Genomic DNA, 24,000 nt, shown 5'->3' on the forward strand with positions numbered 1-24,000 from the left:
TCGCCCAAGTCAAACAGTACTTTGTAGCTACATCTGCTTCATTTGTCTTGTTAACTGTACTTATTAAAATAGCCCCTAGGCACAGGTTGAGCTGTAGTAAATCGGCCAAACCTAAGCAGTGAGGAGTCACAGAACAGTGAATAGTTGAGGCCTCTTGCTTTCTGTTGTCTACCTTATTCAGCTCACTGTGTAAACTGTGCAGACCACACGCTAATATGCTGTAATATATGTAGTATGCTGGCTCTTCCAGGTTATCAATGGGTTGCTTGATTTTAAAATATTGGTACAGCTGTAGAAATTAAAAGAAAAGACAGGTGCTCAACAGTGTGTTTGTTTTGATTGGCTCGCATTTAAAGTATAGGTTGTCTCTATATAACCTTGTTTTTAAGATGATATATAGAACCATCCTGACATGAAGGAACTGGAATTATTTTTAGATAATTAGATTTGCAGTACAATGGGGAATCAATTGTTTTGCTATATAGAATTGTAGAATTTTAGAATGTGACTTTCTGAACTCATTAATACTGCACCAACATAGGCAGACCTCTAATTTATGAAAAGCCACTGGTCACAGTTACAGACAAGACTGTACCTACTGGTCTTCGGTCTTTAGAAAGGGATTCCACAGTGCAACCACAATGTTTTGATTTTTGTTATGTCAACACACAGGAGCATGCCAACTATTTACATATATTACACTTTAGAATCATACAATATTTTCTGGTGTTATTGCTAAAAAAATAAACACAGTTACAAGTGTGTTAACAATTGAAATCATTGTGATATTTGTTTTTGCAATATGCTTTAAAACCTGGTTTGCTAATTATTTGAACAAAGTTCATTGGGTTCAAACTATTTCCACGAGAGAAATAAGGAAATAGAGACTGGGAGACAGAGAGAAAGACAGACAGAGAGAGTATTTAATAGTAGTGTGAGTTTTATAGATTAAGTTTCATTGAGATTGGACCGAGACATTTCCATGTTTGAGCGCATCACTGTTTGCAACTGATTTTTTCTCCCTGTGCACAATAATAATGCACGATGCAAACTGAATGAAAAAGAAAAAAAAAACATTCTTTTTTTTTCAAGATTTATTTTAGGCATTTTTATGCCTTATTGATAGAGACAGTGTGAGAGAGAGACAGGGAGGTATGGGAGAGAGAGAGAGGGGAGGACATGCAGCAAATGACCACGGGCCGGATTCGAACCCGGGTCGCTGCGGGAAGGACTGAGCCTTATGGTACATGCTCTACTCAGTAGAAATAAAATAAAAATGAAATAAAAAACATTAATTTGATATGTGATTCTCAATTAAATGGTTGAATCCACAACCACTTGAAAGAAAGAATTGCCTCTAAGTAAACACCTCCAACATTCATAAGTGAAGACAACAGTTGCTGTGAAAATATGCTGAAAGCCATTCCCCAGGCATTTGGCAGGGCAAAACCACAAATTATGGTTCCAGAGTGAGACGGCATTATGAGGCTTCACTGTGTGGTCCGTCACACACTATAGACCCCTCTCCCTCCTGCTGTTCCCTCCCTGTCCCTCCTGCCCTTCTCCCCTCCTGCTGCCCCCTCTGCTGGGGGGTGGCAGGCATAGTTGACCCTGGTTAAAATTCAACCACTCCAACAATAACATGTGGTTAGACTTCTCCTTAATGACCTGGTCGTGGATCAAAAGTGGAAGTGAAAGCTGCAGAGTTTGAGAACAAGTATCTATATAGATTTAAATTCATTTAAACTGTGACAAACGATAAGTCAACATTTAAATGCCCCTTTGGCAGATGCTGTGAAAGATTTCCTCTTTTTGAGCGCTGTTTAGATAATGAATACACAACGTATAAGCTGGTTATTTCACACTGGACTTCTGACTTGGTCGCCACAGCAGTTTCCCCTCTCACATTAGCTTCTCATCTCATATTAGCTTCCGTTGTGAAAATGATACTTTATCGATCCGTATGGGGAGATTTTCTTTTTGCTTGCCCCCTCCACAGGGTGGTCAGAGCACAGGGTCAGTTAGGCATTCAGTGTCTTTCTTAAAGACACTTCAGCAGGATGTTGTACCCAGGTTCTTCAGCTGATGAACTATGCCACCCTGTCATCCAAGGAGATGCTGGAACCGTAGTGTTAAAACGAAGGGTTAATCTGGCAGTGAAAGAGGGTGATGATTGCTAGGTTGCCAGGTCACAGATCATGAGTCTTTGGTTGCCACCACCATTAACGTACTTGATCTATGTTCAAGGTTTGTTTCCATCCAAGTTTTCCAAGGGACACAGGCAACTACTCCGTGAGACAGGTGAGATTATAGTCAACAAGAGAGAAGAGTCAGCGTCCCTTCACTAACCCCTATGGCACAGTCTCCTTTCCACCAAAACTATCAAACTCCCTTAAATCGACTAAATTTCGACTAAATAATATTATGACTTATAACTGACAAGATATAAGGTTATTATTTGGTCAACGTGATAAATCACCAAAATGTCTTGCATAGATGCATACAGCCAGAGGGAACATTGGTCCTCTAATGAGATATTTGGCTTCCAAAGGGGTTTCTTCTCCATTAGCCTATGTAGTAGCCTAATGATAAAACAATTTTTTTTAGATCCAATAAAGACTCACTTTACGCTAAAATATGGCAGCCCGTTTCCGCCATCTGTTAAAAAAAACTGGCGTATTTTTTTTTTTTTTCATCAAGTGACATTTTTTTCACAATAGTATGACTTTGTATCTCATAATTATGAGATGCTAAGTCATTATTATGAGATACTATCTCATAATTATGACTTAGTATCTCATAATTATGACTTAGTATCTCAAAATTATGAGAAAGATTCTAATAATTATGAAATGCTAAGTCATAATTATGAGATAGTATCTTATAAATATGACACTCAAGGCCACTTTATTAGGAGCACCTGCTTGTTAACACAAATAGCCTGCTCACCCAAACAGTGAATCATGTGGCTGCAACTCAATATATAAAGCATGCAGACCTGGTGAAGTTGTTTGACCAAACATTAGAATGGGCAAGATGCGTGATCTAAGCGTGTTTGATTGATTGATAACGATTGTTGGTGCCAGACGTGGTAGTTCAGCATCTCAGAAACAGCTGCCCTCCTGGGATTTTCATGAACTACAGTCTCTAGAGTTTACAGAGAATGGTGTAATAAACAAAAACATCCAGTGAGCAGCAGTTCCAAAAACACCTTGTTAATGAAAGAGGTCAGAGGTCAGAGGAGAATGGACAGACTGGTTCAAGCTAACAGAAACTACTACTAGTACTACTACTACCGCTACTACATAGGTGTACCGAGTAAAGTGGCTGGTGTTGGTCAGAAATATGAGATTTATTATGATTTATTATGAGATAGTATCTCATAATTATGACTTAGCATCTCATAATTATGACTTAGTATCTCATAATTATGAGATAGCATCTCATAATAATAAGTAAGTAAAATTGTATTTATGTAGCACCTTTCAAAACCTAGGTTACAAAGTGCTTTACAAAAGAATAAAAGGTTAAAATAACAAACGATGAGATTTAGCAACATTACAACAAGGCAACAACAGTTAAAGGCATCACAAATCAAAATCATGTACATGATCACTCAATCATAAAAACACTTAGAAAAAAGATAGGTAGATTCAACTGTGACTTAAAACACCCAAGAGAGTTAGCTGACCAGGAGGAGACTATTCCACAGCCTGGGACCCAGGACAGCAAACGCACAGTCCCCTCGTGTTTTCAGTCTAGAACGAGGTACAACTAGCAGGCCTTGCTCAGAGGACCTGAGGGGCATAGCAGGGTTATAAGGCATTAGTAGTTTACCAATATACTCTGGAGCAAGACCATTCAAAGCCTTGTAGGTGAGGAGGAGGATCTTGAATTGAATCCTAAATTTAATTGGAAGCCAGTGTAGTGACATAAGAACTGGGGTGATGTGAGAGCGATATGAGGTCTTAGTGAGAAATCTTGCTGCAGAGTTTTGGACTAACTGTAACCGGGTAACAGCGTCTTGGCTTAGGCAGGAATAAAGAGCATTACAGTAATCTAAGCGGGAGGACACAAAAGCATGGATAACCATTTCCAACAGTGGGTGTATTTTTGCAATGACTTAGCATCTCATAATTATGAGATAGTATCTCATAATTATAACTTAGTATCTCATAATTAGGAGATAGTATCTCATAACAATGACTTAGCATCTCATAATTATGAGATAGTATTTCATAATAATGAGATACTATCTCATAATAATGACTTAGCATCTCATAATTATGAGATAGTATCTCATAAATATGACTTAGCATCTCATAATTATGAGATAGTATCTCATAAATATGACTTAGCATCTCATAATTATGAGATACAAAGTCATACTATTGAGAAAAAAATTTCACTTGATGATGAAAAAAAAAATAAAAAATGCGCCAGATTTTTTTTAACAGGTGGCGGAAACGGGCTTCCATACTATAATGCCCAATTCACTTCTATGACAAGAAATAATTGCAGTATATGCTAGTGAGAGGATTAAAGACGTGTGACGCTGACTGGCAATGATATATTCCAGGATTATTATTTTTTTTTAATGTTTTTTGTGTTTGTTATGACTGCTACCTTTTATAAACAGAACTGTACTGTCAGGGGTTCATTTCAGTCGATAATGAAAACGACCTTCTTCCAGTGTTGGAGTTGATTTTTGCTCTTGTTCAAGCTTTATGCGCAGAGGTCTGGAAGCCATGGACTCCCGATTAGATCTGGTCTCACATAAAAAAAAAATCATATTCACTGATGAGCCAAATTATTGAATCCAATTTTATCAAATGTTTGAGTCTGTGTATAAAAAGGAAAAAAAGAAAAAAACGCACACCTATATTGTTGAGGTGCTGGCTTACAGGGCATACACATCAAAAGAAACGAGAAGCCGCACACTCGTAACTCCGATGCAAAAGTATGAATTTAATCGACGTTTCGGCACTTAATGCCTTCTTCAGGAGTCTGTGTATAAGCCAGAATTGGAAAACACAGAATAGGTGTTTGAAACGGTAAACTAAAACCCACTAGAGTTGGAGTAAAGGAGTGTTTGACAGGCTCTGCATGTCGTTCTCCTCCCGGCCACAGGGGGCGACATTCTGTAGGCTGATGATCACGGAAGTTTCACTGGAACCTCTGACGTGTCAAATTATCGCCATTTTCTTGAGGAAGGAAACGCCTTGAAGAGGAAAAGAAAGATAACAACTGTGTAAGGGAAAACTTTTTAAAGCAAATTTACTGTTGTTTTCGTTGAATGTAAACCTGAAAAAATAACTACCCAGTATGTAAGCAACATCATGTTTATGACAGTGTTTGTGAAGGTCGGGCACTGAGAAGGAAATATGCTAAAACGTCTTGCTGCTAAAAGCTAACGTTGCCGTTATCGTAGCTGATTCGATGGATCAGACTCTTCCCTGGAATTTTCCAAAAATTTCATTTTTGGAAAATTGTGACCTTATTCTTACCACACGCTGTTTAAAGTACATAAAATGGGTCTTTGCATTTTGGAAAAGGGGCATCTTGTGTTAAGTACTTGTTCAAAATAAAAACAATGGTAGGAAGGCAACTTTACATTGTAGCAAGCTAACTAGCTAGCATTGGCTACTGTCTGTTTACTCAAATGAGCCGCATTGGGGCCTGAATTGCGAAACAGTTCGTGTCTCATCTAGTCTTTGTGTTAAAACTTGATCAGAGTGACGTCCTTACTAAATATAGACATTACTGACGTTTTGTACTTCTCATGTGGACAGAAGTTGTAATACAGAAGAACAACTTGGTGAATAAGATAGATAGTGCACGTATCGATATGTTGCGGGCACATTTTGTCTCTCTTGCCTTCTGATGTCAAATTGGGTTAGGATATATTTTTTCAAGAATTTCTGCCCCCTAATCCTCATTCATTGGTCCCTAGCTGTATTTTAGCTTGTTAGCCACACGCTTCTGCTATGGCACCCCGTTTGAAACGGCTGATCTGTTGTTTCCCTCAGGTTTCTCATACCAAAGTGGGCTCCCATCACCTGCCACCATGGGGAATATTTTTGCAGGTCTCTTTAAAATATTTGGGAAAAAGGAGATGAGGATCCTCATGGTAGGCCTTGATGCTGCTGGAAAGACAACTATTTTATACAAGCTCAAGCTTGGAGAAATTGTGACTACCATTCCTACAATAGGTAAGTCAATTAATATGAGTATGCATTTTGCATCAAATGGCATAATACTTTACTGTTGTAAAACATTGCAATTGCTGTAATCAAATGTTTTTAGGAAGTTAGGTCACATATACTGCAGGCCCCTTATTCTGTATTATAAGAATTTTAAGTAGGTTTTTGATGTGACTATCATCTTTGTTTTCAGGTTTTAATGTAGAGACAGTAGAGTACAAGAACATCAGTTTTACAGTGTGGGATGTCGGTGGTCAAGACAAAATCCGACCGTTGTGGCGTCATTACTTCCAGAACACACAGGGTAAGTGTTGTTTCGGAGTCAGTGCTTAGTGCCGGTGTGAACTTGACATTTGTTGGTTTTAGATCGATCTGTTTGTCATGGGATATACTAACTGAATTTCCCAATGCCTTGTGTGTGTCATCTACTGTATGTGTATCTTTAAGATACAACTCATTTGTTTCTTCTCCATGTCCTTGTTGTTTCAGGTCTCATCTTCGTTGTGGACAGCAATGACAGAGAACGAGTGAACGAGGCCCGTGAGGAGCTCATGAGGATGTTGGCAGAGGATGAGCTACGTGACGCTGTGCTATTATTGTTCGCCAACAAACAGGTACGTTTTAATTTATTAGAAGCATCCACCATCTCTGATATAGGCAGATACAGAATATAGGCGTTGGTAAAATAGAGTGGCCTTTCTAATGTTTTCCCGTTTTGTGTTGTTAGGACCTTCCAAATGCTATGAATGCAGCAGAAATTACAGAGAAGCTGGGACTTCACTCCCTTCGCCAGAGAAGCTGGTACATCCAGGCAACCTGTGCCACCACCGGGGATGGTCTCTATGAAGGACTGGATTGGTTGTCTAATCAACTCAAGAACCAGAAATAATCACCTGCTATCCTCAACTAATATACTGTACCCACTCTCTATCCTTGCTCTCTACTCTTCTAGTGTTGCAAATTGAGCTACCTTGTCCAAAAAAAAAAAAGTACTGGAAGCTGCCCTCACTTCAGCTGTAATTACAACAAAAAAATACAGGCCAGGGGAGGGATAATCTATTCTTGTAAAGCTGTCAGGTTTCTTATTTAATGTTAATGTAAATACATTTGGTAATAGGGCAGCTTGTTGCACACTTATAAAACCTACCATGGTTATTTCTCTTCCTGGCCGTTGGGCAGCCACATGTGTATTGAAATAAGAAAGGGAGGCAAAGAATAAAAAATTACCAGCTAACTTTGGCCCCAGGACCTCAGTGCAACCTGATGACTTCTTTTTATCAGCTTGTATGTGAACTGGTAATGCGTACTGTAAGGAGTGTTTCATTAGGGGGCATCAATTATCAATGAATTAATTATAACACTGATGCACTACTTGCAACTGCTATGGTTACTTTAAAAGAAAAAACGGCTACCAGTATCCAGCCCCCAAATTACCATTTAGCAAACACTGGCATTAACTAGTCGTACTATCTGTACTGTGAGATTACTCAGTCCAAGTCAAGAACTCCTGTGAACACTTACCAGCCTTTGTTATACAGTATGTCAGTTGTTAGCTTGAATTGAGAAATGCTGCCATGATCTCTCATCTACCTGCTTTATGATTGACAGAGAGGCAGTCTGTTCAGTCAACATTGGATTTTTGTGTTTGTATGACAGTGTCTCAGGTTGATCATGTTCTGCCTTTGCAATATACCTGAATTAGCAAAAATGCATGATGTGGTCTGTTGGTCTTAAAGGACGTGCAAACGATTGTCTACATGGGACTAGCTAATTGTTTACATCATTAGGCTGCACAAGAACTATTACCCCACTGAGAACGAATTTTAACAGCCCTATACTGTAACCTAATGTATGTACTGTGTGATGCAATACAAAACAAGTTGCACACTATGATGTCCCTAGTGTCCTTACAATAGGCTCCATCAAGAAAAAGACATGCCTTTTTATTGAGAATTGATTAACACAATCTGGGAGGAGGCATTTTTGATGGCAATACAAAATCAGTTTGAGCTAAATGTTTAGCGTAGTGCTAGTATTTCTTCCTTTGCTGCACATGTCCTTGGGGCGAACAAGAAGCCATACTTATGCCTTCTTATCCAAGACACATGTTGCCTCTTATTTTCATGCTTCTTATCTAAAGGTGTGGGCGTTCGTTCACTCTACTGCTCTGGAAATGTCTTAGTGGTGCATTAAACACTTTTTGATTGATAACTGCCTAAATGTTTGTTGAAAATTGTATGTTAATCTCTTAGCAAACTTTGTTGAAGCATTTTTTTTAATGTTAAGTTACTTTAGCTTTTGTTTTGTGAAAAAAAGCACTGTAATTAAAGCGATGAATAAAATGGATCTGCATTTGATTTTCATTCATTTGTCTCATTCTATGCAATAAAATTTAATTGCTGAATGTTATGGTGCACAATGTAGCTTTGTAGTCTTATGTCCTTGTCCCTTAAAAGTAGTATCTTTGAAAACTTCCTATTTTCATCACCTTTAAAGAGAATGAATAGAAATAAATTTGGAGCCAAGATGAAGCAATACTAAAATTTAACAACGGACCTCAAAATTGGTGTCATTGCAACCTCCTGCCGGGTCTGTCACCCCTTGACCTAGGAAGAATTGTGTTGGTGATGGCAGCCACCCAGTGTCTGTGTTAAAACTGATGAATGTGGATAGCTCACCTTACCTTTAACGTGTGCATAGGCGCCAGAGTTGGACAGGGGGAGGGGGGGGTGCAATCGGGGAGCAATCTAGGACAACGTTCTTTCAGGTTGATTAGGCTGCTATGGTTAACGCAGCCAAGCCTATAAAACATGGCAGGAGAGTATGGTGGTCGTGGAAGGGGAGGGGGTAAGAGTCTCGGGTCCCTTACAGGGTGGCTTTGTCTGGCCTCCTCTCCTGCTGGTCCATCAGCTTGGTTTGTGTGTGGCGGTCTAACGGTACTCGGCCATATAAAAGGACCAGCCTGGTTTTTTGCACTCTTCTTTGTGAATGCCTTGCTCTTTTTAGTGCACCCCCCAGGTGCCAGCCAGCAGAATACCCTCTTTCAGACCAATTCAAGGCAAATGCAAACACTACACTCTATTATGACCAGTGGAGTGCATTCCAATGGTATCTCACCAGTCAGGGAGCTGAACCTAGAGCGGGGAGGGACAATGGAGCGCTGGCATGATTGAGGAAAGAAAAGGACCGGAGCTGCTGAGTAGCGCGAGAGGCACAGTGGGACGGAGGAGAGGTGCAAGGACGAAAAGCATCAAGGAACATCTCAGAGGATTTTCAACATAGCAGACGCTAAAAGAAACATTCAGTTGTTTGACTCCATTCAAATGTAGGCTTGGTTTTGTAGGGGGTATGTGCGGTTCCCTCCCTACATTTACCTGAAAAAATATTTTCATAACATTGTTATGAAAAATAGATATTACTGTGCTGCTGACTTTCTTCTCTTATCCTTCAACAGTCTTTGCCTCACTTGTATGAACAGCTGCCAAGTCTATTTATACCGTAAAAAAATTATCCGTGACATTTTCATCTAAATAAATGTGTGTCTTACTACTCTCTTTCACCGATTGATATAATAATGATTAAACCCCAGTTAATGAAAACCATGGCACTTGCTGTTCTAAACACCGGGTGTCAGGTAGGTCTTTCCCTTTCTGTGATGTTTTACGTTTCCAACTGCAGCAGCAGCACTTTGTTTGGGATAGAAGAACTCGGTAGTTTGCATGAGCAGTGAGATCCACCATAGCTGAGAAAAGACCAGTGCCTACAACAAATAAATGATTAAAACCTAATCAACAGAAAATCCAAGGAAAAAGATGTCAGTGTTGGCCCCACTGTTTGATTGACAGGTGATCTCTGGGAAGTGCAGCGCAGAAACACCACAGCAATGAGCGCTTGGCACCAAAGATGTCACCAAAAATAAGAAAATGAGAGATTACCATGTTAAGAAATACGCAAAACATTTTATGTAGCCATATCACTCTTTGTTTTCCAAAATAATTCATCTTGCACAATTTCCTATCTAATGAAATAAAAACAAATATTCAAAACTGCTAGCAATAAAAAAAAAAAAAAAAAAAAAATATTTGGTAGTTTAATCACCTAAAACAAATTGTTAAAAAAGAAACAGGTTTCTTTTGTTTACAACAAACATTTCACAGGACATTATCAAAAACAACAACAAAAAAGGTGAAGGAGGGGGTGCATGACCGACTGACCAACTGATTGGCTGAAGTAGTTAAAACATGTGGCCAAAGCCTGTTAGTCGAGCATATCGGCCCGTTTGCATCCACAGTCCATTTGGCTGTCTGGGTAAATGAGGTCTTATGGGCCAGTCAGGCTGCTGCAGAGCGCTCCGTCCGCGTGTCTCTGATCGGGGGGGTGGGGAGGACATTAGTCGTCCGAGTCTGTGTCGTGGCGCCGCCTGTGGCTTTGTGTGGCACCAGCAGGGGCCGTCTTGTGGCTGGCGTAGTTGCGGGGGACAGGAGACCCCCTGTCGGAGGAGTCTGTGTCACGCCGCTGCTGTCGACGATGGGGGTAGGAGGGGGGGCGCTCGGCCTTTGCCCCCCCCCTTGAATGGCTGTCATGGGGTCTGGCTCCACTCTGACTGTGGCATGATGGATTATGATGATGGTGGTCCTTTCTGTGCCTGAAGAGTAAAAGGAAACAAACAATCAATGATTGGGACCTGGTGGGGGTCGAATAAGCTGACGCGAGGCTGGGGAAGAAGTAGCTGCCTGAGGCGCTGATCAGTCATGACATCCACAGAAAATACCAAATGCCAGCTGTATGTGAATATGACTGAATATTCTCCTCAAGCTGCAGTAAACTTCCCTTAACTCAGAAAGTTCTGTAAATTCAACCCATCTCATTGTTTCTGTACCCTATCACCACATGTTGCCCTACATCATGCTTCTTCAATCACCAATTATTTAATTACTTTGCAATTATGCACACAAACTAAATTATTCAGTCTGATATGTATCCCCCCATCCCCAACTTGACTTGCAGGACATAATTAAGGTCTCAGGTTTTAAACTGCATAGTATCTGCATCCCCAGACTCCCGAGTTAAAAAGATGACACTATAAGCAGCTGTCTGCGGGACAGAGCCTCGGTGCCCTCTAGTGCTGACGGAGGAGAGATTTCGCCTAACAGTAAATCTGCAGGTTTCCTCATTTGACCATATATAACTCTCCAACAGCAATAAATGTGACACACTGACAACAAATGTGGAGAAATGAGCCGACCTTTTTCTGTTGTCATCCGACTCTGAGGAGGACGAGTCTCTTCTTTGTCTTTTCTTCTTCTTTTCCTTGTTCTTTTTCTCCTTTTTGCTCTTCTTTTCCTTCTTCTTCTTCTTGCTTTCATGTCTACAGAATGAGAACTAATTAGTGCATATCTTTATTGTTAAAATAAAACATGGGGCATAATGTAAAGGGCCCTTTTGTCCTGTAGAACTAAATGTTATCTTATATCTGAGGCAAATCTTTTGCCATACATTTAGATTGATTCCATAAGGTATCACACATGGTTACTACTATACTCATATAACATATACTCACCTTTGCTCCATCTCCTCCTTGTCTTCACTCTCACATGTCCTTTTTGTTGAGGTTTCTGGACGACCTTCTGTCTTATGGTGCTGTGAAGAATGCACTTTTTTAATCTTTGTATTAAGTTGCAGGAGTCCTGTGCAATTATGCTGCAATTATTGTTGTAACAACATGGGAACGGGGGAATATTCATGTTCCATCATACTCATAATAGCTGATAGGCTACACTTAAGCAGTTAAGAGGCCAGTCTGATTTATTATACGCTGGGAGTCCTTTCAGTCTATCCAAAAAGCACTTACACTAGTGTTTTGTTATTGAGATATTATTTACATTTATATTAATTAGTGCAAGTCAGATGAAAACCATTTATTTAAAAAAACAGACTTAAGTCTTTAGTTCACTATGCTGTAAAAAAGGTTTATAAACTGCTTGGAAATTATTGCATGTGATTTTTCAGAAAATGGTCTCAGCCACACTGACTGGCACTTGCATCATTAAGAAATGCAAACAACTTCTGCCTCCGATATTACAATCTTTCTGAATTGAGTGAAAGGTCGCCCCAAGTTCATGATAAGTCAGATAAGAGTACACGTCTTATAAACCTGAACCATCCCTTTAGTGTTCTGTGACATCTGAAATGGCAGGGGAAAAAACTTACTGTGAAAACTGACAGGCCTATTTTAGCAGCCTCCTTCTCTTTTTGGGAGAGGACCATTTTCCGCGACCCTGCGCTGTAGATGGAAACAGACATGTAAGTACACTCCAATCACAATAAGATAAGCGGCCCTCTCTCCACCACTTGAATGTCAAGAGGCACATTTTTAATGACTTTTACTGGTACGAAAATAGAGCATGGTGAGAGTTACTCAGACAGATAATGCTGTTATTCCTTAAATGAACACCCCGTTGGCTCTCACACAGGTTCCTTACAAACATAAAAAGTAGAAGCTTGATCATTTGAATACCTCGGGAATGGAGGTTATTTGAATTTATGAAATGGTGCATTTACATATGAATAGATTTAATATTCAAAAATATGAAAAATGCACAAGTAAAAAACAAGTTGTCAGGAACAGGCTTCTGATATTATGTAGATGAATAGTTTTTTTTTTTTTTACAACGCATGTCTACACGTAATTTCACATATTGTTTTTCAGCATATTCTCATACTTGTCTAATTTGTTATATTATGAATATATATTGATTTTTTAAATATTTTTTCAACTAATTTCATGCTATATGTATTTCAAACCTTTGGTATATTTTCATATGGTACATTTTTTTCCCCCATCTGTTTTTTTCTTTCTTTCATCCCAGTAAGTTCCTGGTTTGCGCCGCCTCATGATGCTGTAATCCACATTTTCATTCACATGTCTAACATGCTAGAGTGATGACAGTGTTGGTTACGTATGTTTATATAACCCCTATTTGAATGATATAATCTTATTCTATATTCCTTTGCTGTATCTTATTACTACCCAAATTACGACCCAATTTCCCCATGGGGATCAGTGAAGTTTTATCTTCTCTACTAACAAGAGCAATCCAGGAACCAAACACAAGCCTCTCCCTTTGTTGTGTATTTTGTTGGTTTGCCAAATTCACGTTGATTGGTCAGTTTATCAGGTTCTGATTGCTGAAAGTAAATCATAGCAGTCATCATGAATTGAGTGAAACATAAAAAAAAAAATCAGTGCCAAAGCTAAAGCTGGGCAGACTCACCCACTCATTATTCACTCTGCCCTGATGACTAGCACTCAAAGCAAAATGTGAACAAAAAAATGTTATAGACACCATGTATTTTTTATTAAGGGGACATAAATCACCTGGAGCTTCCCAAGCCGGAAATACGGTCCACATCTCTCTCCTCACCATCCGCCTCTTCCCTCCTGCACACATCTGCAAGGTCCTGGTATGAAAATTGGGGAAATTCAAGCCAAGGTCTACAGTGTTGGAGCTTTTGAATGAAGGCAAAATTTATTGAAAATGTGTAAGAAATTTGAGAGAAAGCAAAACTGGAAAAACATGCAATACCTCTTTGGTCAGGCCAGTTGGCTGTCTCTTTATATTCTTGTGCCCTCTAAAACGAGAAGGGAAAATGTAATTTGGATTTATGCATTGGCCTACATTTGTCAACAATTATAATTTAGGATGTGATACATACAGGGCAGCCATCAATGCCTCCTGCTCTGCAGCCCTCACAGCAGCAAGCTCCTCTTCTCTGGACAACGGTGCACCTCCTTTTTTGTCTTTTGCATACCACGTCAGATCTTTGCCTTTCTGCCAGCGTCCTACTGGTGCCATCAAAGAGTTCCCTGAAAATAACACAGTGGCATTGAGAAAGACGGTGTGAGAGATGGGGGGCAATGGTATCTATTTAAAATAACACATGTAAGGACTGAGAGAGAGTGAGAGAGAGAGATTTGGGCAATGATATGATATTTTAGTTTAGAAAAATACACATTGTGGAGTGCACATCTTCCCTAGAGTCGCCTGTTGATTTCATGACATCATACTTTTTAAACCCTTGGCTGCAGATAGACAGTACATGTATGGTGACGATACACCTAATATGCAAGTCCCCAGGTCATAGCTTACTTGACTGCTTGCTCCAAAAATCACTCATCTGTTAAATAAGCTGTCCATACGTTTTCTCCTTTTATATCCCAGCTGTAAGTGCTGACGAGGGGGATCGCTACGTAGGTGTTTGGCATGCTGACATGTTGGAGGCAGCAGTGCTGAGTGAAGCTACGGCTCTCTGCTCAGACAGCAATGCGAGCTGAGATCTGTCACGTCGGCTGATAGTGTGGCAAACCGGCTCAACATTTACATTAAAGTAACACCAGGCGACTCGACCAGCCGAAAGGAAGTGTAATGAGGGACTTGTACACTACGGAAAAAGGTATGGAAAAGAGTCATGTGGGGGCATTGAAGTTGCAACTTGCACTTTAACCACGCTTGTAAATGACCTGCCCATTTGGTTACGCGTTAGCAGAGCGCTATTAGCTTGCTAAATGCTAACCCGTTAAGTGCTAGCTAATAGCATGGTAGGCTAGCATTTATGCTAACGCGGCGTTACAAGTTAGACTTACCGAGATAATTTTCTCTGTGTTTGTCGACTTTCACATCATCCCAGTTGAACTGGTCTTGGCCTCCTCTCACTCCCCCAGATCTCGAGGAGCCGAACATTTTGTCCACAACTTAGTTAGCTAGCGTATTAGCAGGTCACAGGGATGTTGTAGCTTAACCGGCTATGACTTCTCGACACACATGAGCAGCAGCCTCGGCGGCGGTACCAGCAGGCCGATTACTCACGCATCCGGGGAGTTTCTCGACAACTTTTCCGTACTGATCGGAGCCTGCGTGTCCCGGTGCTAATGTTTACTTTGACTAGTGCCAGCGACTGTCAACTGACCACTGACCCGCGGTGGCAGTAAAAAATCCCCAGAAAACCACAGCGAATAGGTAAAACAGAATTAACACTCAGCTCAAGCTTGTTTATATATGCGTTTCTCGCCGTTTCTGTGCGCCAAAAAGCTAATATCGTCCGCTTCCTTGTGAAGAACAAACAAGCCCGATCGAGCGCAGACGTATTTTCTCATTAAGGATGAAGCTGCACCTACCAGCCTCCTCCACACATTGTTATTGCCTGCGGGTTGTCTACTCTTTTAGCTGCAGAATGATCGACATGTCTGTGTATTGTCGCGCGCAGTCTAGACGCTCGCGAATGTAACTTTTTAATGTTTTGGCCCGCAGTGATGACGTTTCAGTACAATCCCTGCTTCCAGTGTGCTGCGGCTAATGGCTCTCACAAGGAGAGCGAGCAGAGGAGGGAGAGGATCCTCAGGAGACAGAGTCACAATCTCGGATTAAATTAATTGCCGATGTACATGAGATATTTTTCCAGACTCTTTTCAGGTAGGAAGACGTTTAGTTTTTCGGTCGTTGCGTTGTTTCAATTAGCCTACTCGTTATCTGCCATCCACTGTAAGCCTGCCATTCAATTCCTGTAATAAACCATTGATAGAGCCAGTTTCCTATAGGATAAGAAAATGGCTAATGTCTTCATTGTGTATATTGCAACGATAGGTGATGGGAAGTTTACTTTCACATTATATTAGCCGCCTATGCATTAGGCTTTCTTATCTCACTAACTTATATATTAGATAATGCTGGCACAAATATCGAGACACTAGAGGACAATAATGAAATGGAAAATGCATTTTTGATGCAGCTTACTTGTGCACTTTCTACACTTTTGCTTTGCACAATGACAAAAGATGAAATTAGTTAGAATGGTGATTGGCTTGAGATCCCAGCATCAGATGAATGGGAATAAAGATGGAAATAGGCTTAACATTACAGGATAACCAGATCTTATGACAGTTATCTTGACATAACACATCCTTGTTAATGCATGTAGGAATTCTGTCTTCTGAACATTTAGCAGACTGTATCTGAAAATGCTCAGTAACCAAATTGAGACCTAATGGATTTCACATGAAATAAGTTGGTGTCAGGCAAAGATCAATCACATGGTGTTCAGTGCACATGGTTTGATTAAATCTAGGCACAAATTAGTGTCAAGCCGTGCTCATTGTAAACTCACATGTCCCTCATTTCCCGTAAATACAGTAGTCTACTCTGTCAGGTTTGAAAAGTTGAGTCCTGCGTGGGCCAGGATTGCTTAATTATATATAGCTGCAAGTTTCAGAAACATTGTCAACATGAGATGCAAATTAGATTTTGTTAACCATTAGTTTAAAAAAAGTGCTGAGGTTCCTTGAGCCAGATACAGAGTCCCTGCCGGCTCCAGGGCCGATGCTGTGTAGCCCTGCAGGCCTGCGATCCCACCTGGTATTATCTCACAATGTTGGTAATTTCAATTGACCAAGAAGCCAGCTGATAATGAGTGTCTTTTGAATGGTTTTTTTTGTTGTTTTGTTTTGTTTATTGATGATTAATGAACATAGTTGAAAGTCAAGAACGAGCAACGCATATTATTATGCCATGACAGTCATAAGTGTGACAGTCACAAGCATGTTTTCCTGATGCTAACAGGAAGCTGAAGCAAATTAATTTCTCAGAGAGAAAATCTTTTGAACATCCAGTGGGATATAGGCTAGTTTCTAAAAAATCCTGACTTTAGATTCCCTGTGTGACTCACTGACTCCTGAAAAGGAACTCCTGCACATTTAATTAGCCAAGTTGCTGTTTATAGTAAACATTCAAGAGGCAATGGACAATGACTGTCACTTGCACCTGCAAACACAACCTCGCTGCCTCTGTTTTGCTTGGAGACAGTGAAGGTCACTGTGCTGTTATTTTCTCATTCGCTAATAAAAGCTCATGGAAGCTTCAGAATCCCCCATTATATGCTGTTTTTGTTGATGTTGTTGTTTTTTTCCATTTTAAATTTGGACTAGGCTAATATTTTTTTAATCCGTTGTTCGGTCGATTTCTTGCTGAAGTGGCAACATTTTGGTTAAGCATGTCATGCCATTTACATGGAAAGCCTAAGTTTTGGTCTTGTAGCCAAACCCTCTGATACCTGACTGATGTAATTAATAGGCCTAGATGTGTAACCATGAGGCTCAGTCTTGGTCCTGTTTTGTAGTTCTATTAATAGCTCAGCCCAGCCATAGCCTGTTTCTTACTGCTAATATTGTTTTGGAATATTTTCACAGGTTTTTTTGAAAACCAATTGACTTTCTAGCCAATGCAGTTTTGCTTAACTTAGGGTTTGTCCCACCATTTCAGTAATTGAGGGATGGAGGGTTGCCCAGTATCTCTGGACAGACTGTTTACTGCCATGTTGCCCTGGTAGTAGTTTTTTAACAGAAATGGAGCACATAGGACAAGATAGCCTGCCCAGTAAACTGTATTTGAGGGATTATGTTAGACAACAAAATTTACTAGTGCATAAGTATGGCCCAGCTCGCTCTCGCTCTCTCTCTCTTTCTCTCTCTCTTTCTCTTTCTCCCTCCCTCCCTCTCCCCCTCCCTCGCTCCCCTCCCTTTTACACTTGCCCAACAATACACTCACATGCAAACACGCAATACCCATTCACTTGAAAAGCCTGTCTGCACTCCCACACACTTCTCTACTGAAGAAAGGTAAGGAGGGAGACTAGAGACATTATTTTATCGCTTCATTGAATAGGTTGCCTAAAAAAAACATTTGTGATGAAAGAGAAGGTATATTACAGTATAGAAAGGGAAAGCTGAGAAACGATTACTATTTTAGAAAGAAAGTGGAAAATTCCCAGTACCAGGACTAGGCATATAATGTTGAATTATTGGCTGGCTGTATAATTTGCCTGTAGGTAGCTTTGCAATGTGTTTTTTGTTTTAAGTTTTAGTTTGCTTGTAAGAAGATGTACGTTTGAATACTTGCTTATAGTGCCTTAATCCAACAAAGCTGTTTTCCTTAGCATATCTTTAGCCTTTCTGCTATTTTCCTTGCCATGCCTTTCTTTGCTGCCATCTCAAGCAGGGCAGGGCTCTCCAATTAGTGAGTAATTGTTCCATGACAGCGCCATGGTAACCAGAGGATTGTTAACCAAGTGATTGCCTCTGCTGCTCTTGTGGGAGATGTTTTGGTCTCATCGGTGTGTCAGCAGTGCAGCAGTTTTTGAGAATGACAGGCTTATTATTTTTATTATGCTGTATTTATTCCACAAGAACAAGGCTAGTCTAAAAGTTTGCCTCGTTTTGGTCCCGCGTTATGACTCATGCCTTCCTTAATGTAGCTGAACCCCATCCACATGCTGCCGGATTTCCAGTGGATATTTTTAATCTCCTCAGCCTCCCCGCTGCTCCCTCCGCTGTCTCCTTCCCCACTCTGACCTCGGTGCCTCTCCTCCTCTCTTGCAGCTATGGCTGGACCCAGGCCTGTGGTGCTCAGCGGCCCGTCGGGGGCCGGGAAGAGCACGCTGCTGAAGAAGCTCATGAAGGAGTACGACGGCGTCTTTGGCTTCAGCGTCTCCCGTAAGTGTGCTGTTGTAGGCTCTTACACTACATATTGATGAAGCATTTCACATTTAGTTCGGTAGGGATCTTGCTGATTGAGATGCTTATTATTGTAGGGTAGGGCTGAGCGATATGGTTGATATCAGTATCACGACAATCATAAGGATTTATTTCAATATCAATATACGTATATCTCATGTTGAGGAAGAAATGGAAAAGTACCTATACTAAGCAACATTCCAGTATGTACACTTAAGGTGTAAATATGGGTCAAAGACTGCATATTAAGTGAGCATATAGGAATGTTGCTTAGTATAGGTACTTTTCCATTTCTTTCAACACACAGTATGGTTCACATATGCAAAATCAGGTTAAATAATCAAATACATTTTCATTCCATTGAACCAAATGGTGATGTTAGGTTTGATGTCAAACAAAACTGAAATTTTCAAAAAATATTCCTACCATACCTCATTTTGTCAGAGTTTTTAAATACAATTTGCTTGTTATCATCAATTTAAACAGCAGAATTGTGTGTCATGATAACCCAAAATCACATATCATCACCATATGATTCCACTGAAAGACAATAAACAATAATACTGAATTATCATCAAAAGTTAAGGTCATCAGTGTTTTCTAGTAGACCTGGATGTGTAAATATGTACTTATTAAGTCACGCTTATATGCAAATGTATGCATTTCTATTCAAATCAATGCTTATGTTCCCCAGATACAACAAGAAATCCTCGACCTGGTGAAGAGAATGGCAAAGGTACATTCTCCTTATTCTTTGGTGAACAAAGTAACACTGACTCATGTTTCTCAGTTTCAAGTCATCAGCTTGTTTAGCGGCAAGATTTGTAATTTGCCTTTTTGTTTCCCTGTCTCAGATTACCATTACGTCACAAGGCAAGTTATGCAGGCAGGGATCGACAGCGGGGAATTCATCGAGAACGCAGAGTTTTCGGGCAACATGTACGGGACGAGTAAAGCTGCTGTGCAAGACGTCCAGGCCAAGAACCTCATCTGTATACTGGACATCGACATGCAGGGTGTGAAGAACATCAAACAGACGGACCTCAATCCCATCTACGTCTCCATCCAGCCGCCGTCCATGTCGATTCTGGTGAGGACACGGCGTCTCTTTAAATCCATAACCTCTGAACCAGTTTCTGCAAGAAGTCTTATCCAGAACAGGATGCCGTTTCCCTGCCAGGCTGGAGAGGCCGGGTGTGGCTTTAAGTATACTTCGTACCACAATCTGGTCATACAGGTTTTATATGTTCTGTGGATATTTCTGAACACCTGCATTGGGTTGAAATCCTTTTCTGATGTTATTGTTTCAGGAAAAACGTTTAAGGGACAGAAAAACGGAATCAGAGGAGAGCCTCCAGAAGCGTTTACATGCAGCCCAGGTGGACATGGAGATTAGTAAGTTATTTGTATAAATTCAAGTTCAATAAACCACATGATACTTTAAAATACGATAGTCTGAACTAATTTGCTTCCCCTTCCAGGTAAAGAACCTGGCTTATTTGATGTTGTAATTGTCAATGATAACTTGGAGGTTGCCTATGGGCAGTTAAAGGACGCTCTTCTTGAGGTGAGTTACCAGCCGTGTACATTAGACTATCAGCACACAGTGAAATACTCTGTTTTATTGCTTTGAGTTGCATATCAAGAAACACATTCCAGCACCTTTGCACCAGCAGCATATTTTACTATTCATGCCTCTTTGATAAACAGTTGCATTCCTCTTGTGTCTCAGATAAACAAGGTTCGATTGTAGTTTTTTTGTGAACCACATAACAGTTTGTGTGATTAAAAACTGAAGCTTAAGTATTGATATAGTCCACTGTTGTACTTTTGTCTACATTTACTAACCTACATTACCTATATATCTGAATGTGTTGGTGCCAATTCCTCAGATTCTAATTCAAGTTTCTTTCTATTTTCTCCAGGAAATTAATATCGTCAAGAAAACGAACATGTCTTCGTAGGGGAAAAGGATCCTGCCAACCCCCTGTAGTCCCATCCAGCCACTCCTTACAAAACTGCAGACCTCCATTCCAGTCCTGAACATTCCCTCAGATGGCGGTCTGTGAAGTTCAGACAACTTCCCCTAGCGGCAACACAGAAACCTATGTTTTACATGTTTAGAAGTAGTTATTACGAAATGATAACATACTGTAAATGAAAGTGGAACATTTTTTTTACTGTATCTTTTTTTTAGTTTTTATTTGGATTTGTTTGACATAGAAGGGTGCTCCAGTAATGGTTACTTCATATGTGACAGAGATGGTATGTAGTTTGTTCTCCTTTGGTTCTTATGAAGGAGGGGTTTGCTGAACTCAGATATTGCTTGCAGCCTTGTTTCGAAGTTCCTCTTTCTGTTTACCAGTCCGGCCTAATCCATGCATTTACTACAGAGACATAACTCATTCCATCAGGTGGAAAACGGGTCTGTTAAGCATACAAAAGGGCATGTTTCTAGATATCTTGGTTAGTGGCGAAGAGTCGTGCTACTCGAACCAGTTGAGGGCTGTTTCTGTCTGTGACTGGTCATGCTGCGTGGGCGCTGTTGGATTCCCATGTAACGCACAGTATGGCTTTTATTCACCAGATGGCCAGGGTTCCTAATCACAGTCTGAAATGTTCCAAAGACAGATAAGAGTCAGAATCCGCTTTTTGATTCCTTGAGGGACTCTTGCAGTGCTTTACTTTGGGATTAGGGCAGCTAAATGACCACAACGTTATCACTCAGGTCTCTGCACACTCTTTCTATCCCGAGTCATCTCTAGTTGAGGAGGACGACAGATCTGAAACACCAGTGTTACGAATGATCTCCGGCACACGGCTGCTATTTGCTTTCTAGGGAAACATGCAAGCCAACTGTAGTGTTGAGATGAGAGAATTCCACTACTGGTTAATGCTTTGTTTTACAGACCGAGCTAGTAAATTGTCACATATTTTGTAACTCCACTCAAGTTTGGTTAAAAACCACAGCTGGATAATGACAGTACTTACTGTTGTGCTAAAGTAGGATTAAATCCCATGAGATAAAGAGATGTTGCTTAATATTTAAAACTGATATGGAATGTCAAATGTCATTTAAGGATCTACACAATGTCAGATGCCAGTTGTTTTTTTTTGGACACCATAACTTTAAAAATTTAGCAGTGTAACTCCAGTTGATGTTTTTTTATTTTACAGTTGTAAATTTGTAAAACTTTTATATTGTATAACTTTATCATTTTACAGTTTTACCTATATAGTGGAACGATATTCAGTGGACTCTTTTATTAACAAAAGGAGAGCAATTTAACTTTGAGAACAACAGTTACAGGTAAACAATGACATTACATGTTTATTCTTTACTGTATAGCTTAGAATCAAGCACACAATACATCCACTTTTACTTGAAAATTGATGTAAAATCTAAGATCACTACCAGCTACTTAACTCCACATATTTGTAATTTGGTATGGTTTTTTTCCGTAACAATCAAGTCACTTCTTAATTTAGTGGATTTATACTAAAAATGTAGTGCCCAGACAGCTGTATTCAGTCAACTTTTACAATCCATTCCTTTACGCAGATAATTTTATGATCCTATCATGGTAGCTGTTTTTTTTAAGTGCCCATATAAATATTTAATCGTACAAATATCACACCATACTCCTTGAGATGCATGCAGTCCTCTGATCAGGCATTTGCAACTTACCCAGTTCTTATGATCATTTGCTTGTTGTGGAAAAATATGGATGTCATTATGTATTTCTCAAGTGCATTAAAAGTCAAGTAGTAAGACTGTTTTGCCTTGTCACCACTGTTTTGTATACTAGAAATTGTGTATAGTGTTTAATTTTTGTTAAGTATGTTAGAATACATTAATCTGGGAAGCAAACATTGCATCTGTATGTTTGCTGTAAAAAGGAAGCGCAGAAGAAACTGATCATATTGACTATATGCAGGTAATTTATTTCATTCTGATTCAACACTGAGTATCCAAACATGTCTTTCTAAGAACTAAACATGTACAGTACAGACAATTACAATCTATTAGCGCTTTAATAGTGAAATACACAAAATTATCCATGTAATTGAATAAAAGACATATCAACAACACAAAGAAAAACACCACACATATCTTTGAGAAGCAGTTATTCTAGTCATTTCTGTTAACTGCATAGTCTAAGTTAGTAATTCTGTGGGCTGAACTACTTTGAACAAATGTCTGTGCTCTTAGTTTAATCAAATATTACATGACAGTTTAATCTGATTACTTTGACTGGATAAACACATCTGCTTTCAAAAAGCTAGTACATGCTGTCACTCATCTAAACATCTACCACTTACACTGTTGAATATTCTGAGGTGAGTTCACTGGTCATTGCACTACTTTAATAGACATTAAAATGTCTAAGAAGCAACAACATTTTTGTATAACATTCAGTTCACAATGAGCTGAAGAAGCATCTATGTTCCACACTGATACATGAAGTAAACAAATCAAATACACAGTCGACTGAGATCTGTTGTGAAATAGAGCTAGGTTGTCACTCCACCTCACAAATGATTTACATGTAGAAATGTCATATCTGTACAACTTGTACCAACACGTCAAGAAACTTCACAAACAACAACCAAAGCTGTAATGAACTTCTTTTTGGATAAGGGCAACATGCCTTTATTTTGACAGTGCACTTGCTTTTATTGAACTTTGACAAGTCAATGTACCACAACACAACTGTAATCAAAGCTCTTTGTTGATTTTTTTTGCATGTGCACAAGTTAGTGTTTCCTTTCATAGGATTCATTCGTACAAACTGTCATCACTGTTGCACATTCATTTAACTTAGAGCAACACTTGAAAAGAACTTTTACATATCACGACATCTTGACTTCATTAACACTTCAACATTTGCTGCTCCAGGAATCTGTAGCCACCACTGATGTTAAGGTTTTGTTTTTTCAAACAACATTATCAATCACTGCAAAAGGAAACATTGCTTGAAAAGTACAAAAGTAAAAACTGAGAAAAATATACCTAAATATAACTCTGTGATTATGCATGTGGCATCACTAAGGATACCCAGAGCAGTTAATATTGATGGGTGACAGTTCATGAACTTGTATGAAGGTATGTATACTTAAAGTCAAAAGTGGCTTTAAACCTTTTATTTTACAAACTTCAACAAGTGACAAGGGACACTGCGAAGGTATGGCCAGCAAAGACACCGAAATGACATTCACAGCATCTGCCGCTTA

At 39.7% G+C, this 24,000-nt stretch overlaps 3 protein-coding genes across 5 annotated transcripts; 2 read left to right on the forward strand and 1 right to left on the reverse strand.

Annotated features, from left to right (window-relative positions):
* Positions 1-5,164: 5,164 nt before the first annotated feature.
* Positions 5,165-8,566, forward strand: arf1 (ADP-ribosylation factor 1). The gene is made up of 5 exons (XM_071521408.1): positions 5,165-5,251; positions 6,030-6,212; positions 6,397-6,507; positions 6,693-6,817; positions 6,931-8,566. The coding sequence occupies exons 2-5, from the start codon at positions 6,068-6,070 to the stop codon at positions 7,090-7,092; spliced, it is 543 nt and encodes a 180-aa protein (XP_071377509.1). The 5' UTR covers positions 5,165-5,251; positions 6,030-6,067; the 3' UTR covers positions 7,093-8,566.
* A 1,607-nt stretch (positions 8,567-10,173) lies between these two features.
* Positions 10,174-15,474, reverse strand: cunh1orf35 (chromosome unknown C1orf35 homolog). Of its 2 annotated transcripts, none has more exons than XM_071521440.1 (8): positions 15,379-15,474; positions 13,920-14,070; positions 13,790-13,835; positions 13,582-13,664; positions 12,414-12,486; positions 11,764-11,843; positions 11,449-11,571; positions 10,174-10,848 (listed from the first exon to the last, which is right to left on the reverse strand). In XM_071521440.1, the coding sequence occupies exons 2-8, from the start codon at positions 14,057-14,059 to the stop codon at positions 10,593-10,595; spliced, it is 801 nt and encodes a 266-aa protein (XP_071377541.1). In that variant the 5' UTR covers positions 14,060-14,070; positions 15,379-15,474; the 3' UTR covers positions 10,174-10,592. The 2 variants fall into 2 exon arrangements, with proteins under 2 accessions (XP_071377541.1, XP_071377540.1); XM_071521439.1 differs by having other exon boundaries at positions 14,848-15,452.
* On the forward strand, positions 14,500-22,539 carry guk1a (guanylate kinase 1a). 2 transcript variants are annotated; one of them, XM_071521443.1, is made up of 7 exons: positions 14,500-14,657; positions 18,631-18,744; positions 19,460-19,501; positions 19,620-19,855; positions 20,076-20,160; positions 20,247-20,332; positions 20,691-22,539. In XM_071521443.1, the coding sequence occupies exons 1-7, from the start codon at positions 14,630-14,632 to the stop codon at positions 20,727-20,729; spliced, it is 630 nt and encodes a 209-aa protein (XP_071377544.1). In that variant the 5' UTR covers positions 14,500-14,629; the 3' UTR covers positions 20,730-22,539. The 2 variants fall into 2 exon arrangements, with proteins under 2 accessions (XP_071377544.1, XP_071377543.1); XM_071521442.1 differs by lacking the exon at positions 14,500-14,657 and adding an exon at positions 15,551-15,673.
* The last annotated feature ends 1,461 nt before the right edge of the window (positions 22,540-24,000 follow it).

This window comes from Centroberyx affinis, unplaced genomic scaffold (assembly GCF_046629955.1).
Source record: "Centroberyx affinis isolate AG114_WGS23_722 - 3 ecotype Tasmania unplaced genomic scaffold, CSIRO-AGI_Caff_v1 ptg000888l_1, whole genome shotgun sequence".
NCBI lineage: Eukaryota > Metazoa > Chordata > Actinopteri > Beryciformes > Berycidae > Centroberyx > Centroberyx affinis.

What these genes read in the sequence shown, in the direction of transcription:
- cunh1orf35 (XM_071521439.1), bottom strand. Translation starts at nt 14,944, where the DNA reads ATGTTCGGCTCCTCGAGATCTGGGGGAGTGAGAGGAGGCCAAGACCAG. An exon ending in GAGGCATTGATGGCTGCCCT is followed by an intron (nt 13,836 to 13,919) that starts GTATGTATCACA and finishes TTCTCGTTTTAG; the next exon opens with AGGGCACAAGAATATAAAGA. An exon ending in TAGGCCTGTCAGTTTTCACA is followed by an intron (nt 11,844 to 12,413) that starts GTAAGTTTTTTC and finishes CATTCTTCACAG; the next exon opens with CACCATAAGACAGAAGGTCG.
- arf1 (XM_071521408.1), top strand. Translation starts at nt 6,068, where the DNA reads ATGGGGAATATTTTTGCAGGTCTCTTTAAAATATTTGGGAAAAAGGAG. An exon ending in GACTACCATTCCTACAATAG is followed by an intron (nt 6,213 to 6,396) that starts GTAAGTCAATTA and finishes CTTTGTTTTCAG; the next exon opens with GTTTTAATGTAGAGACAGTA. An exon ending in TTACTTCCAGAACACACAGG is followed by an intron (nt 6,508 to 6,692) that starts GTAAGTGTTGTT and finishes TTGTTGTTTCAG; the next exon opens with GTCTCATCTTCGTTGTGGAC.
- guk1a (XM_071521442.1), top strand. Translation starts at nt 15,640, where the DNA reads ATGTACATGAGATATTTTTCCAGACTCTTTTCAG. An exon ending in TTTTTCCAGACTCTTTTCAG is followed by an intron (nt 15,674 to 18,630) that starts GTAGGAAGACGT and finishes CCTCTCTTGCAG; the next exon opens with CTATGGCTGGACCCAGGCCT. An exon ending in CCAGGTGGACATGGAGATTA is followed by an intron (nt 20,161 to 20,246) that starts GTAAGTTATTTG and finishes TTCCCCTTCCAG; the next exon opens with GTAAAGAACCTGGCTTATTT.